This window comes from Nerophis lumbriciformis, linkage group LG22 (assembly GCF_033978685.3).
Source record: "Nerophis lumbriciformis linkage group LG22, RoL_Nlum_v2.1, whole genome shotgun sequence".
Lineage (NCBI taxonomy): Eukaryota > Metazoa > Chordata > Actinopteri > Syngnathiformes > Syngnathidae > Nerophis > Nerophis lumbriciformis.
Genome location: NC_084569.2, coordinates 7,101,225 through 7,114,947, shown reverse-complemented (window position 1 = coordinate 7,114,947; position 13,723 = coordinate 7,101,225). Strand labels below are relative to the sequence as shown.

General features: G+C 40.2%; 2 protein-coding genes across 6 annotated transcripts in view; one reads left to right on the top strand and one right to left on the bottom strand.

Moving 5' to 3' along the window:
- Window positions 1-7,808, bottom strand: part of tom1l2a (target of myb1 like 2 membrane trafficking protein a) — a 67,463-nt gene extending 59,655 nt beyond the window's left edge. For all 3 annotated transcript variants that reach the window (XM_072915835.1, XM_061974331.1, XM_061974332.1), the window contains exon 1: window positions 7,697-7,808. In XM_072915835.1, coding sequence (XP_072771936.1) covers window positions 7,697-7,748 — 52 coding nt within the window. In that variant the 5' untranslated portion in view covers window positions 7,749-7,808. The remainder of the gene's footprint in view (window positions 1-7,696) is intronic.
- A 205-nt stretch (window positions 7,809-8,013) lies between these two features.
- Window positions 8,014-13,723, top strand: part of drc3 (dynein regulatory complex subunit 3) — a 28,289-nt gene continuing 22,579 nt past the window's right edge. For 2 of the 3 annotated variants that reach the window (XM_072915838.1, XM_072915836.1), the window contains exons 1-7: window positions 8,106-8,131; window positions 8,868-9,036; window positions 10,836-11,046; window positions 12,575-12,691; window positions 12,753-12,919; window positions 12,991-13,146; window positions 13,251-13,370. In XM_072915838.1, coding sequence (XP_072771939.1) covers window positions 10,860-11,046; window positions 12,575-12,691; window positions 12,753-12,919; window positions 12,991-13,146; window positions 13,251-13,370 — 747 coding nt within the window. In that variant the 5' untranslated portion in view covers window positions 8,106-8,131; window positions 8,868-9,036; window positions 10,836-10,859. Of the gene's footprint in view, window positions 8,132-8,867; window positions 9,037-10,835; window positions 11,047-12,574; window positions 12,692-12,752; window positions 12,920-12,990; window positions 13,147-13,250; window positions 13,371-13,723 lie in introns of all 3 variants that reach the window. The other variant, XM_072915837.1, reaches the window with a different exon arrangement.

The following is a 13,723-nucleotide window of genomic DNA, read 5'->3' as shown; positions in this document are numbered from 1 at the left end:
TGCTCACCGTTCTCATGATCATTTTGACCCCACGGGATGAGATCTTGCGTGGAGCCCCAGATCGAGGGAGATTATCAATGGTCTTGTATGTCTTCCATTTTCTGATAATTGCTCCAACAGTTGATTTTTTCACACCAAGCTGCTTGCCTATTGTAGATTCACTCTTCACAGTCTGGTGCAGGTCTACAATTCTTTTCCTGGTGTCCTTCGACAGCTCTTTGGTCTTGGCCATAGTGGAGTTTGGAGTCTGACTGTTTGAGGCTGTGGACAGGTGTCTTTTATACAGATAACGAGTTCAAACAGGTGCCATTAATACAGGTAACAAGTGGAGGACAGAAGAGCTTCTTAAAGAAGAAGTTACAGGTCTGTGAGAGCCAGAGATCTTCCTTGTTTGAAGTGACCAAATACTTATTTTCCACCATAATTTACAAATAAATTCCTTAAAATTCCTACAATGTGAAATCCTGGATTTTTGTTTCACATTCTGTCTCTCACAGTTGAAGTGTACCTATGATGAAAATTACAGACCTCTGTCATCATTTTAAGTGGGAGAACTTGCACAATCGGTGGCTGACTAAATACTTTTTTGCCCCACTGTATATATATATATATATATATAAAATAAATACTTGAATTTCAGTGTTCATTTACAAACTACAACTCACAAACACTTTAGAGTTAGGCTCCACCATCAGAATGTGTACTTAAACTTATAAAGATCACATGGATATTATTCAGTGAGTTGATTCACCAAAACTAACCTGTTATACAGGAGGAAAAAGCACACAGGACGTTTCAATTGTTCACAGACTGGTCGCGCTCATCAGAATGACAAGACACTTCCGGTCTGCAGGTGATAGCATTCAATTGGGAAGAAACGCCCTACTGCCCCCTACTGACCAATGTGAATACTGATAAATGTGTAATGACAGCTCCAAAAACGAATTCAAACCACAAAATAAAATAAATAAATCAACACAAAAATGTGACACGTTATGGGTGGGTCACATGTGCATGTACAGTAGATGGCAGTATTGTCCTGTTTAAAAGTGTCACAACATTGCTGTTTACGGCAGACGAACTGCTTTACGGTAGACACTGTTGTTGTGTGTTGTCAACACGTCACTCAGGTCCGCCTGAATTTCGGGAGTTTTTCGGGAGAAAATTTGTCCCGGGAGGTTTTCGGGAGAGGCGCTGAATTTCGGGAGTCTCCCGGAAAATCCGGGAGGGTTGGCAAATATGGTGTAGCTGCCATTATAATGTGCACTCATGTTTTCTAATGACCGTAAGTCTTCAACTATACAAAGTATTTCAATGGTTGGAATCTGTGCTTATGGATGATATACTAGTTACTATGGTAATCGAATTAGTTACTATGGTCATCTAATTAGTTACTATGGTCATCTAATTAGTTACTATGGTAAGCTACGTCACAGCAGCTCAGACGAGGAACCAAGCAGTGTGGGTGGGGAGCGTTTCCACAGACGCGGAAGATTTTCACAACAAAGTTCTAAAGCTTAGTGATATACAGAATAGAATAGAATAGAAAGTACTTTATTGATCCCTGGGGGAAATTCAGCAAATATCAGATGTATCAGATTGTAGGTGGGTTTATTTTGTACCCTTCGCGTTCATATTTCACTATTTGTTGCATTTTTGTTGCGTTTCACTTGATTGTAAAATATGTCGATCGAAAGGGGGTGTGACATTCATATTTTGTCAATATTCAGTGTTTTATCGTTCATAGAAAAACGTAAAATTCCATTACGTTTTTTAAGGCGGTCTGTCATAACGTTTTTAGCATTCAATCAGACATTGTGAGGTTTTGTATTAGTGTTCCTAAAAATAGATATACCGGACACATTTTTTTCTCTAAATGTGGCTGACGAGTCAAAATAATTACCCAGGCCTGGTGTACATGTTTGAAACAAATTGTTATTATTTTCTTTTTATTATCTGTTACTTTTTTTCTCCTCTTTTTTTTTTTTAAACATGTCTTTTGTTGAATTCCAGAATTCCAGGTTTTCCGGGACATTTTTCCCCATTCAAAATGAATTGGCCATTTTTCAAACTTTCACCATTTCCACATTTTTTAACCTATTCAAACCCTTCTACCTTCAACATATTCCACCATTCTGGAAATTCAAACTATCATTTTTCCAAGTTAAAAAAAAATCCAGGATTTTACAGAATTCCTGGTTTTCCAAAGCCTTATTTCCACCCTTTTTTCTGGCTACTACTCCCTCCACATTTTTCAATGTATTTCAACCATTCTACCGTCAAAACATTCCTCTTAATCAGGACAAAAAACTAAGTTGTTTTTTGAACTGTAAAAATTCCCGGTTTTCCCGAAATTCCAGGAATTCCGTAAAACAATTTCTCAATTCAACAAGTTAATACTTCAACATTTTTCGACCGATTTGAAAATGTCCAACACCAACCATTCACCATTCAAGTTTTTTTTTACAATTTTCAAAAAAAATCCCACTTTTCCAAAAATTCACAATTTTTCTGAAATTCCCATTGAAATGAATGGGACATTCTTCAAAGTTCCACAGTTTCCAAATTTTTCATCTGATTCAAACCGTTCCAACTTCAAAATATTCAGCCTGTTCAGGAATTATGTGCTCTACTTCAACAATTCTAAAAAAATTCCCGGAGTTCCCGTAAGTCCTTTTTTTTGTTTGCATTTTCCCCATTCAAAATTAATATGCCATTTTTCAAACTTTCACCATTACCACATTTTTCAACCTATTCAAACCATTCTACCTTCAACATATTTCACCATTCTGGAAATTCAAACTATCATTTTTCCAAGTTCAAACAAATTCCAGGATTTTCCAGAATTCCTGGTTTTCCAAAGCCCTATTTCCACTCTTTTTTCTGGCGACTACTCCTTCCACATTTTTCAATGAATTTCAACCGTTCTACCGTCAAAACATTCCTCTTAATCAGGACAAAAAACAAAGTTGTTTTTTGAACTGGAAAAATTCCCGGTTTTCCCGAAATTCCAGGAATTCCGTAAAACAATTTCTCAATTCAACAAGTTAATACTTCAACATTTTTCGACCGATTTGAAAATGTTCAACACCAACCATTCACCATTCAAGTTTTTTTTTTACAATTTTCAAAAAAAATCCCACTTTTCCAAAAATTCACAATTTTTCTGAAATTCCCATTGAAATCAATTGGACATTCTTCAAAGTTCCACAATTTCCACATTTTTCATCTGATTCAAACCGTTCCAACTTCAAAATATTCAGCCTGTTCAGGAATTGTGTGCTCTACTTCAACAATTCTAAAAAAAATTCCCGGAGTTCCCGTAATTCCTTTTTTTTGTTTGCATTTTCCCCATTCAAAATTAATATGCCATTTTTCAAACTTTCACCATTACCACATTTTTCAACCTATTCAAACCCTTCTACCTTCAACATATTCCACCATTCTGGAAATTCAAACTATCATTTTTCCAAGTTCAAAAAAAAATCCAGGATTTTCCAGAATTCCTGGTTTTCCAAAGCCCTATTTCCACCCTTTTTTCTGGCGACTACTCCTTCCACATTTTTCAATGTATTTCAACCGTTCTACCGTCAAAACATTCCTCTTAATTAGGACAAAAAACTAAGTTGTTTTTTGAACTGGAAAAATTCCCGGTTTTCCCGAAATTCCAGGAATTCCGTAATACAGTTTCTCAATTCAACATCTTACTACTTCAACATTTCTCGACCGATTTGAAAATGTTCAACATCAACAACCATTCAAGTTTTTTTTACCATTTTCAAAAAAAAACCCGCTTTTCCTAAAACTCACAACTTTTCTGAAATTCCCATTGAAATCAATTGGACATTCTTTAAAGTTCCACAATTTCCAAATTTTTCATCTGATTCAAACCGTTCCAACTTCAAAATATTCAGCCTGTTCAGGAATTGTGTGCTCTACTTCAACAATTCTAAAAACAAATCCCGGATTTCCCTTAATTCCTTTTTTTTTTTTTGCATTTTCCCCATTCAAAATGAATTGGCCATTTTTCAAACTGCCACCATTTCCACATTTTTCAACCTATTCAAACCATTCTACCTTCAACATATTTCACCATTCTTGAAATTCAAACTATAATTTTTCCAAGTTCAAAAAAATTCCAGGATTTTCCAGAATTCCTGGTTTTCCAAAGCCCTATTTCCACCCTTTTTTTCTGGCGACTACTCCTTCCACATTTTCCAATGTATTTCAACCGTTCTACCGTCAAAACATTCCTCTTAATCAGGACAAAAAACAAAGTTGTTTTTTGAACTGGAAAAATTCCCGGTTTTCCCGAAATTTCAGGAATTTCGTAATACAATTTCTCAATTCAACATGTTACTACTTCAACATTTTTCGACCAATTTGAAAATGTTCAACACCAACCATACACCATTAAAGTTTATTTTTTACAATTTTCAAAAAAATTCCCACTTTTCCTAAAATTCACAATTTTTCTGAAATTCCCATTGAAATCAATTAGACATTCTTCAAAGTTCCACAATTTCCAAATTTTTCATCTGATTCAAACTGTTCCAACTTCAAAATATTCAGCCTGTTCAGGAATTGTGTGCTCTACTTCAACAATTCCAAAAAAATTCCCGGATTTCCCGTAATTCCTTTTTTTTTTTTTTTTGCATTAACCCTATTCAAAATGAATTGGCCATTTGTTGTCTTCTTTTTTTAAACCTGTCCGAAATAAATACTTACTAATACAAAACATAATGCTATATGATCAATCTCTGACTTTCAAAATAAAAGTGTGTGATATCAACCTCTCACTGTAATGTCACAAACTGCAACGGTTGAAAAGGTTTTTATCAGTCATTGCATGTTCAACTATGAACGTGCATATAAATCGCTTGAACATTTGTTGGAAATTTAAATATGGTTTTCTACACCAAAATTCATCTATTTATTAAACATCTTCTCCAGATTTTCTCGCGTTCTACCTTCCACATTTTTCACCCGATTCAAACCGTTCCAACTTCAAGCTGTTCAGCCTATTTGGAAATCGCGGGATTTCCCTTGACAAATTCCAAAAATTCCCAGATTTCCAGGTTTTCCGGGACAATTTTCCCCATTCAAAATGAATTGGCCATTTTTCAAACTACCACCATTTCCACATTTTTCAACCGATTCAAACTATTTCACCTTCAACATATTCCACCATCCTGGAAATTTAAACTACCTTTTTTCCAAGTTCCAAAAAATTCCAGGATTTTCCAGAATTCCTGGTTTTCCAAAGCCCTATTTCCACCTTTTTTTCTGGCGACTACTCCTTCCACATTTTTCAACGCATTTCAACCGTTCCACCGTCAAAACATTCTTCTTAAACAGGAGAAAAAAGGAAGTTGTTTTTTGAACTGGAAAAATTCCAGGTTGTCACGACTTGGACTATGGCGTGGTTTGTTCTCCGGGTTGGAAAAGATTTGGACCATATGTGGCGTGAAGGGGAATACATGATTTATTTAAACACTATAACTACAAAAAAAAAGTACAAACAAAAAGCGCGCACAGTGGCGGAGAAACGACTTGGCTATGAAAACAAATACTTGCACAAAGGCAGAAACTATGAACAACAACAAAACACTAACTGTGGCTTAATAAACAAAAACTTACTTGGCATGGAACCGGCATGAAAAAAGAGCAGCAAGGATCATAAGGGTGTGGAGAGTGTGCAGAAGCATAAATGCGGGGATGTCACCAGAAAGACAAACTGAAAACACTGAACTTAAATACTACAGACATGATTAACGAAAACAGGTGCGTGACTCAAAACGTGAAACAGGTGCGTGACGTGACAGGTGAAAACTAATGGGTTGCTATGGTGATAAACAAGAGTGCACAATGAGTCCAAACGTGGAACAGGTTAAACTAATGGGTAATCATGGAAACAAGACAAGGGAGTGAAAAGCCAGAAACTAAAGAGTCCAATAACTAAACAAAAACATGACTAAGACAAAACATGATTACACAGACATGACACAGGTTTTCCCGAAATTCCGTAATATCATTTCTCAATTCAACATGTTACTACTTCAACATTTCTCGACCGATTTGAAAAATTCCAACACAAACCATTTCAACTCATTCTGACCATTCAAGTTTTTTACAATTTTCAAAAATATTTCCGCTTTTCCCAAATTCCCAATTTTTTCTGAAATTCCCATTGAAATCAATGTCACATTCTTCAAAGGTCCACAACTCCCACATTTTTCATCTGATTCAAACTGTTCCAACTATAAAATATTCCACCTCTTTGGGAATTGTGTGCTCTACTTCAACAATTTTTCAAAAATTCCAGGATTTCACTTCAACTTCAGCATTCACACGCAATTCCTTCAAGAATTGTCTCATCTAGTTGCAAAAATAAAATTGCATTTTAGCAAATGTGAGCAAGACTTGGCTGCAAGCACCAAATGGGCTGTGGATTAGGTCTACTAGTTTATGGTCTGAAAAAGTGGAACAAAATAAAGCTGAGTGAGAAAATTAATGCTTAGAGGTAATTACCTACACTATATTGCCAAAAGTATTTGGCCACCCATCCAAATGATCAGAATCATGTGTCCTAAAAGGTGTATAAAATCAAGCACTTAGGTATGGAGACTATTTCTACAAACATTTGTGAAAGAATGGGCCGCTCTCAGTGATTTCCAGCGTGGAACTGTCACAGGATGCCACCTGTGCAACAAATCCAGTAGTGAAATTTCCTCACTCTTAAATATTCCAGAGTCAACTTTATTATAAGAAAATGGAAGAGTTTGGGAACAACAGCAACTCAGCCCCGTAAACTGACAGAGAGGAGTCAGCGGAAGCTGTAGCGCATAGTGCAAAGAGGTCGCCGACTTTCTGCACATTTTGGACAATTCCATGCTCCCAACCTTGTGGGAACAGTATGGAGCACGGCCCCTTCCTCTTCCAACATGACTGTGTACCAGTGCACAAAACAAGGTCCATAAAGACATGGATGACAGAGTCTGGTGTGGATGAACTTGACTGGCCTGCACAGAGTCCTGACCTGAACCCGATAGAACACCTTTGGGATGAATTAGAACGGAGACTGAGAGCCAGGCCTTCTCGACCAACATCAGTGTGTGACCTCACCAATGCGCTTTTGGAAGAATGGTGGAAAATTCCTATAAACACACTCCGCAACCTTGTGGACAGCCCTTCCCAGAAGAGTTGAAGCTGTAATAGCTGCAAAAGGTGGACCCACATCATATTGAAGCCTATGGGTTAGGCACTTCAAGTTCTTTTGGCAATATAGTACATATTGGAAACATTTTCAAACTGCAAATCATCTTACATTGGCTCTTGTTGGCTGGGGAAAGTCTGCATAATATTGTGGCAAAACCGTTTATATTGACTTCAAGCTAACTTTTCAGAACTATACATAATTCCCTTTCAATTTATCAGCCATAAAATTTGGTGACCTTCGTGTCAAAATACAGTAGTCTTTGCTGAATAATGTAGTTATAAAAGGAAAGAGTCAATAATTTAGTAGGCAAAAACGTTAGCTTGAGCCGCATTCCTGTTAGATGACGTCAGCAGCCAGGATGCTATGCTAGCTATTTATTTCCACTGTTGTGGGCGTCGCCAAAATGTTAGCCCACGAATATATTTCATCGTAAATGCCACCGCACAGCAAATAAATCGTTTTAAAAGGCTGACCTACCTATGCATTGACCCACTGGAGTGCTGTATGGATTACCCAGTAAGAACTCCATTTTGACAACAAACAATCGGCTTGAGGATGACAGGCGGAGGCTCGCAAGTTGTCCACTTAAGGCCCGCCCTAAGTGTAATCCTATTGGACAACACGCATCTTCAACTTGAACGTGATTGGCCAACAAGGCTGTCAGTCGCGGTCAGAGTCCCAAACTATCAATTCCAAATGTTACTCACATGAATTTAAACTGCGATGTATTTTTTTTAAAACTCACTAGTGAAAAACATTCAATAAAAAGAAGTCACTAACAGTAGCCAAGCATTTTACTTTTGAAGTGTGACATTGTAATATACGCTATTTTGACGTCGGCCATTTGTATTTACGAGTGTACTTGAACGCAGCGGGCTGTTGCTATGTGACAGCTTGTAAACAAGAGGAAGGGTGAGAAGCTTAATAGTTTACCTTGTGTAAAAACTGTTAATTTTAGTTAACATTCCTTGTGTTCACAGCACTGAACCATCATCTTTAGATGCATTATTTTAGCTAATTATTAGTGATTAACGTTACCTGATATGACAAGTGTACTTTTGTGACATAGATAGATAGATAGATAGATAGATAGATAGATAGATAGATAGATAGATAGATAGATAGATAGATAGATAGATAGATAGATAGATAGATAGATAGATAGATAGATAGATAGATGGATAGTGCTTTATTGATTCCTTCAGGAGAGTTCCCTCAGGAAAATTCAAATTCCAGCAGCAGTGTACAGATTTGAGATAGAATTCAAAATATTTTTTTAAAAGTAAATAATGGAGGTTTTCGAAGGCAGATATTTACATATATCCGAATTTTAGTGTTACTTATTTTCTTTCATAGTCATATTTGAAAACAGCTCGTGTTTTCCATTTAATTTTCTTTCTTTTTTCCAGCAAGTAAACTGTGTGTGTTAACCTTGAGTTCTTTGGAATGTATTTTGACTAGAGAGACGTTGTGCATGTATTATGACTAGGGAGAGGGAAGAAAAGAGGGGGTTTTGGGGTTGGGAAGACAGACCATTTTAGCGGGGCGATCCGAATGTTCTATGCTGTTTCTGTGAAAATATATCTGCAAAGCTTTGCCAATATATTTACAAAATACCTATTCTGTCTCTGGTGGTTTTTCAACTCAGCTTTAAGTGTCGTAAAGAGCTTGGGAGCGACTTGTGACTTGAATTCCCTGGGAGGAACAACTGGTCCAAAACGCAACAATTTGGTGCATTGGCCGGGGCGACACGCTGAGAATTGGACACCTCTTACATTCTTCTGGACAGACTCACGAGTGGCCTAACATAAAACAAGGTAAGCAGAGCCTTTTTCTAAAATCTGCTTTAGGAGTCTGTCTTGAAGTATGTAAGTCAAACACTGTTTGTACCCCAGACACAGAGTGGACATTTTGATGGATTGATTGCATTTTTCCCTTGTCCGCCATTACATAAAAAGCTGTAAATAAGTGGTCAACTTGCGTCATTGTGTCTCGACTACCGTGACGGGCAGTTTCATTGACGAATAAACTAATAGTTGGGTGTAGCTCACCCTGGGTCATTGGTCGTCGCCTAAACGAGTAACAGGTTTGAGGCCTTTCGTCTGGGACAAAAAATTCTGAAGTAAGGGGTTCGAGGCCCTTCGTCTGGGACGATAAATTCTGAGATAAAAGACACAATGGCTACGGAGTGTGACAGACAGGAATGTGATGGCGGATGGGGGAAATGTGATGAATGGCTACCGTTTAATGATCAATTGAATGTGCTTTTGGTGACAATGGAATCAGCGGGAAGAGACAAAAAGGAGAACGTTTCATGAAAGGGTTAAGAGGGAGTTTACAACACTCTCTTTGAAAAATAAGGGTTAAGAGGGAGTTTACAACACTCATAAAGTCGTGAACTCAAACGTTTGGTAAATAAAGAAAAGTAACTGGAAGTTTTATGGTAAAGTGAAACGCAGAGAAAGAGCTTTCGTGCAGCTTTTTCCTTGTGTGTGTGTGTGTGTTGCTGGTTGCGTGGGAGTGTGTGTGTGTGAGTGTGTGTGTGTGTGTGTGTGTGTGTGTGCGTGTGTGTGTGTGTGTGTGTACGTGTGCTTGTGTGTGTCTACTGAGAGCATAAGCGTGCTTGTGTGTGTGTGTGCGCGTGCTTGTGTGTGTGTGTGTTGCTATTGGTGACGGTGTAGTCCGCGGGGAGAGACGTAGGGGGGGAACAAGGCGAATTAGATAAGGACATGACTCGCGCATGCGCGAGACTATTCAAACGACCCGCCCAGACTTTGACTAAGCCAACGCCCCCTACTCAAGTGCTAAGAGAGGGAGGTACTCACACGCCCTTTCTAAGCCATCGGCTCAAATTCTTAACCCCTTCCTTTGCACGTCTGACCATTTTCCCCCAGTAGATAACAACCTCTGACGTGCACAACAGACATTCTTGAATAATACACAACAGAGGCAGACTTTGTGGTCTCCTGTAACCGCTAAAGGCTCGCTGGAAGGCTACATTGACAAACAACCACATGACCCACATGCATACAACACACGCTCCAAAAAGGTAGAAGGACATGCATATCCACTTTTTCCTGAAATTAGTGGCCAATTTCAAAATATAAGACTTTTGCTGTTGCAGACATGCAATCCATTGTTGACAAACTCCCACCTGTGTCTGAAGGAGGGAGTCTTTGGCTTAACACGTTAGACAAACTAACAGCGGGATACACTCTCTCATAAATGGAAATAAAATAGAAAAAATAACAATAAGATTACAAATAAAAAGTAACAATAAGAATAAAAATATAACAGTAAAAATAAGAATATAACAAGAGAAACTATGCAGTAGTGACCATGTTATGAAGAGAAAAAAATGAAGAAAAACAGTAATACTGTCGATTATATGAACTATGTGATGTGTATATTGCACCTTTAAAATGTACTGCACTGTTAATTGCACTGATTTTTGTTGCAGTTTATTTCAGTATTATTATTGCTTTGCGTACCCGGTCATCCTAGTTTCATTCCGATCGTAGAGCCGGCCCGCCTGATCAGTTTCTCCAGTCTCGAGCTGTCCTTCTTAGACATAAACTAGGTATCACATTTGATTAGTCTATCTTTCTTTAAACAGCAGGTAGTTGAAGCAAGTGCAGTCATGTCTGCCAGCAAAGAAACCCCCAACATGAGCTGCTATCATGGTGCATCGAAACCCGTTTATGTCGACGAGGAGCTTCTGCAGGAGGCAGTACTGGAACAAGGACTTCAAGATCAAGCTGAACGTATTGCCAAAGAAGAGGGAATCCACTATAATGACGCCCTTAGGTTGAGTCTGGAATACAGAAGTGAGTACAAAATATAGGCTACAACGTGTTCAATGTGGATAAGTTATACAGTATACTCTCTTTATAAGTTATACTCTCTTTAAGAAGGGGAACCGGAGGGTGTGTTCTAACTATCGTGGGATCACACTCCTCAGCCTTCCCGGTAAGGTCTATTCAGGTGTACTGGAGAGGAGGCTACGCCGTATAAGATAGTCCAACCTCGGATTCAGGAGGAACAGTGTGGTTTTCGTCCTGTCGTAGAACTGTGGACCAGCTCTCTATACTCTCGGCAGGGTCTTTGAGGGTGCGTGGGAGTTTGCCCAACCAGTCTACATGTGCTTTGTGGACTTGGAGAAGGCATTCGACCGTGTACCCCGGGAAATCCTGTGGGGAGTGCTCAGAGACTATGGGGTATCGGACTGTCTGATTGTGGTGGTCCGCTCCCTGAGCTTCACACTCAGCTGCGAACCGATCCAGTGAGAGCTGAAGATCCTGGCCAGATGAAGCCATCAGGACCACATCATCTGCAAAAAGCAGAGACCTAATCCTGCAGCCACCAAACCGGATCCCCTCAACGCAGTAAGTCGGACCCGTTTCCAGTGAGGTTTGGACTCCGCCAAGGCTGCCTTATGTCACTGATTATGTTCAGAACTTTTATGGACCGAATTTCTAGGCGCAGTCAGGGCGTTGAGGGGATCCGGTTTGGTGGCTGCAGGATTAGGTCTCTGCTTTTTGCAGATGATGTGGTCCTGATGGCTTCATCTGGCCAGGATCTTCAGCTCTCACTGGATCGGTTCGCAGCTGAGTGTGAAGCGACTGGGATGGTAATCGGCACCTCCAAGTCATGGTCCATGGAAAAGGGTGGAGTGTCATCTTCGGGTGGGGGAGGAGATCTTCCCCCAAGTGGAGGTGTTCAAGTACCTCGGAGTCTTGTTCATAAAGTGAGGGAAGAGTGGATCGTGAGATCGACAGGCGGATCGGTGCGGCGCCTTCAGTAATGCGGACGCTGTATCGATCCGTTGGGGTGAAGAAGGAGCTGAGCCGGAAGGCAAAGCTCTCAATTTACCGGTCGATCTACGTTCCCATCCTCACCTATGGTCATGAGCTTTGGGTTATGACCGAAAGGACAAGATCACGGGCACAAGCGGCCGAAATGAGTTTCCTCCGCCGGGGAGCGGGTCTCTCCCTTAGAGATAGGGTAAGAAGCTCAAAGTAAAGCCGCTGTACCTCCACATGGAGAGGAGCCAGATGAGGTGGTTCGGGCATCTGCTCAGGATGCCACCCGAACGCCTCCCTAGGGAGGTGTTTCGGGCCCGTCCGACCGGTAGGAGGCCAAGGGGAAGACCCAGGACACGTTGGGAAGACTATGTCTCCCGGCTGGCCTAGGAACGCATCGGGATCCCCCAGGAGGAGCTGGACGAAGTGGCTGGGGAGAGGGAAGTCTGGGCTTCTCTGCTTCGGCTGCTGCCGCCACGACCCGACCTCGGATAAGCGGAAGAAGATGGATGTATGGATGGAAGTTATACAGTAGTTATATTTTCTTCCACAGACATCCGTAGGATAGACCACCTATGGGAGTTTACGTCGTTGACCAAGCTCAACTTGAACAACAACTTCATCAAGAAGATGGAGGGATTGAACCATCTTGTTAACCTGACATGGCTCAGTAAGGTCGACATCAAATGAATTATAAACTTGCAAGGAATGACGATTCTGTTTTTTTCTAGATTTGTCATTTAACAACATTGAGAAAATCGAGGGTCTGGAGGGTCTTCAGAAGCTGGAAGTGCTCAAGTTGTCCAATAACAGGATCTCTTTTGTTGAAAACATGGACAACCTTGTGGAGCTCACTATTTTATGCCTTGCTAACAACCTTCTCCAGCAATTGAACAATGTAACGTAAAAGCCGCGCCACAAAACAAGATATTTTTGGAGTGTTCCGCTAACCAAGTATTTTTTTTTAAGGTGGTTTATCTCAGGAGGTTCAAGAAACTCTTCACCCTCAATATAGAGGGAAATCCCATCCCTGAGGAGAGCTGTGAGGATAAATACCTGATTTTCATTGCTGCTTACTTTCAACAACTTAAGTTCCTGAACAACATATTTCTCAATGAGGATATCGTGAGTATAAAGAGTGCACACAGTCTGTAGACCTGGAGCCATGCAGGTATGTACCCCGTGTTGACAGTTTAAGTAATAAATACTGTATTATTTTGGATGTGCAGAGAAATAGGGCACATATTAAGTACAACCTTGACATTGAGGAGATGAACCAAGGGGAGTTACAGCGGCAGCAAGCTGTTGAGGAAAATAGAAAGCAGGAGGCTGAACTACAACGGCACGAGGTATGGTCAATTAATTAAAGGTCCCTGTGGAGGTACTTCCCCGTAGTTCCACTTTTAGACACAGCACCGGAGTCAAGCGTGTAGGTTTTAATCATCAGATTGTTTTCACAAAGTTCTCTCTCAAGCAGGACGCGACTTTTCAGCCACGTCCGTATCCTCTCTCTCCCTCCTGATCGCTGCCGCTTACTGTTAAAGACAATAGATCATTAGATTAACACGTACCACCTGTGAAATCTAATCACCTGCCAGCTGTGTCTCGCCGTCAGCACATGCCCCGCCACTGCCCGATGGTGCTCGTCCTCAGCACCATGGCCAGCGGCGGTGACTTTTCCTGCTGCAGGCAGCGCTGACTA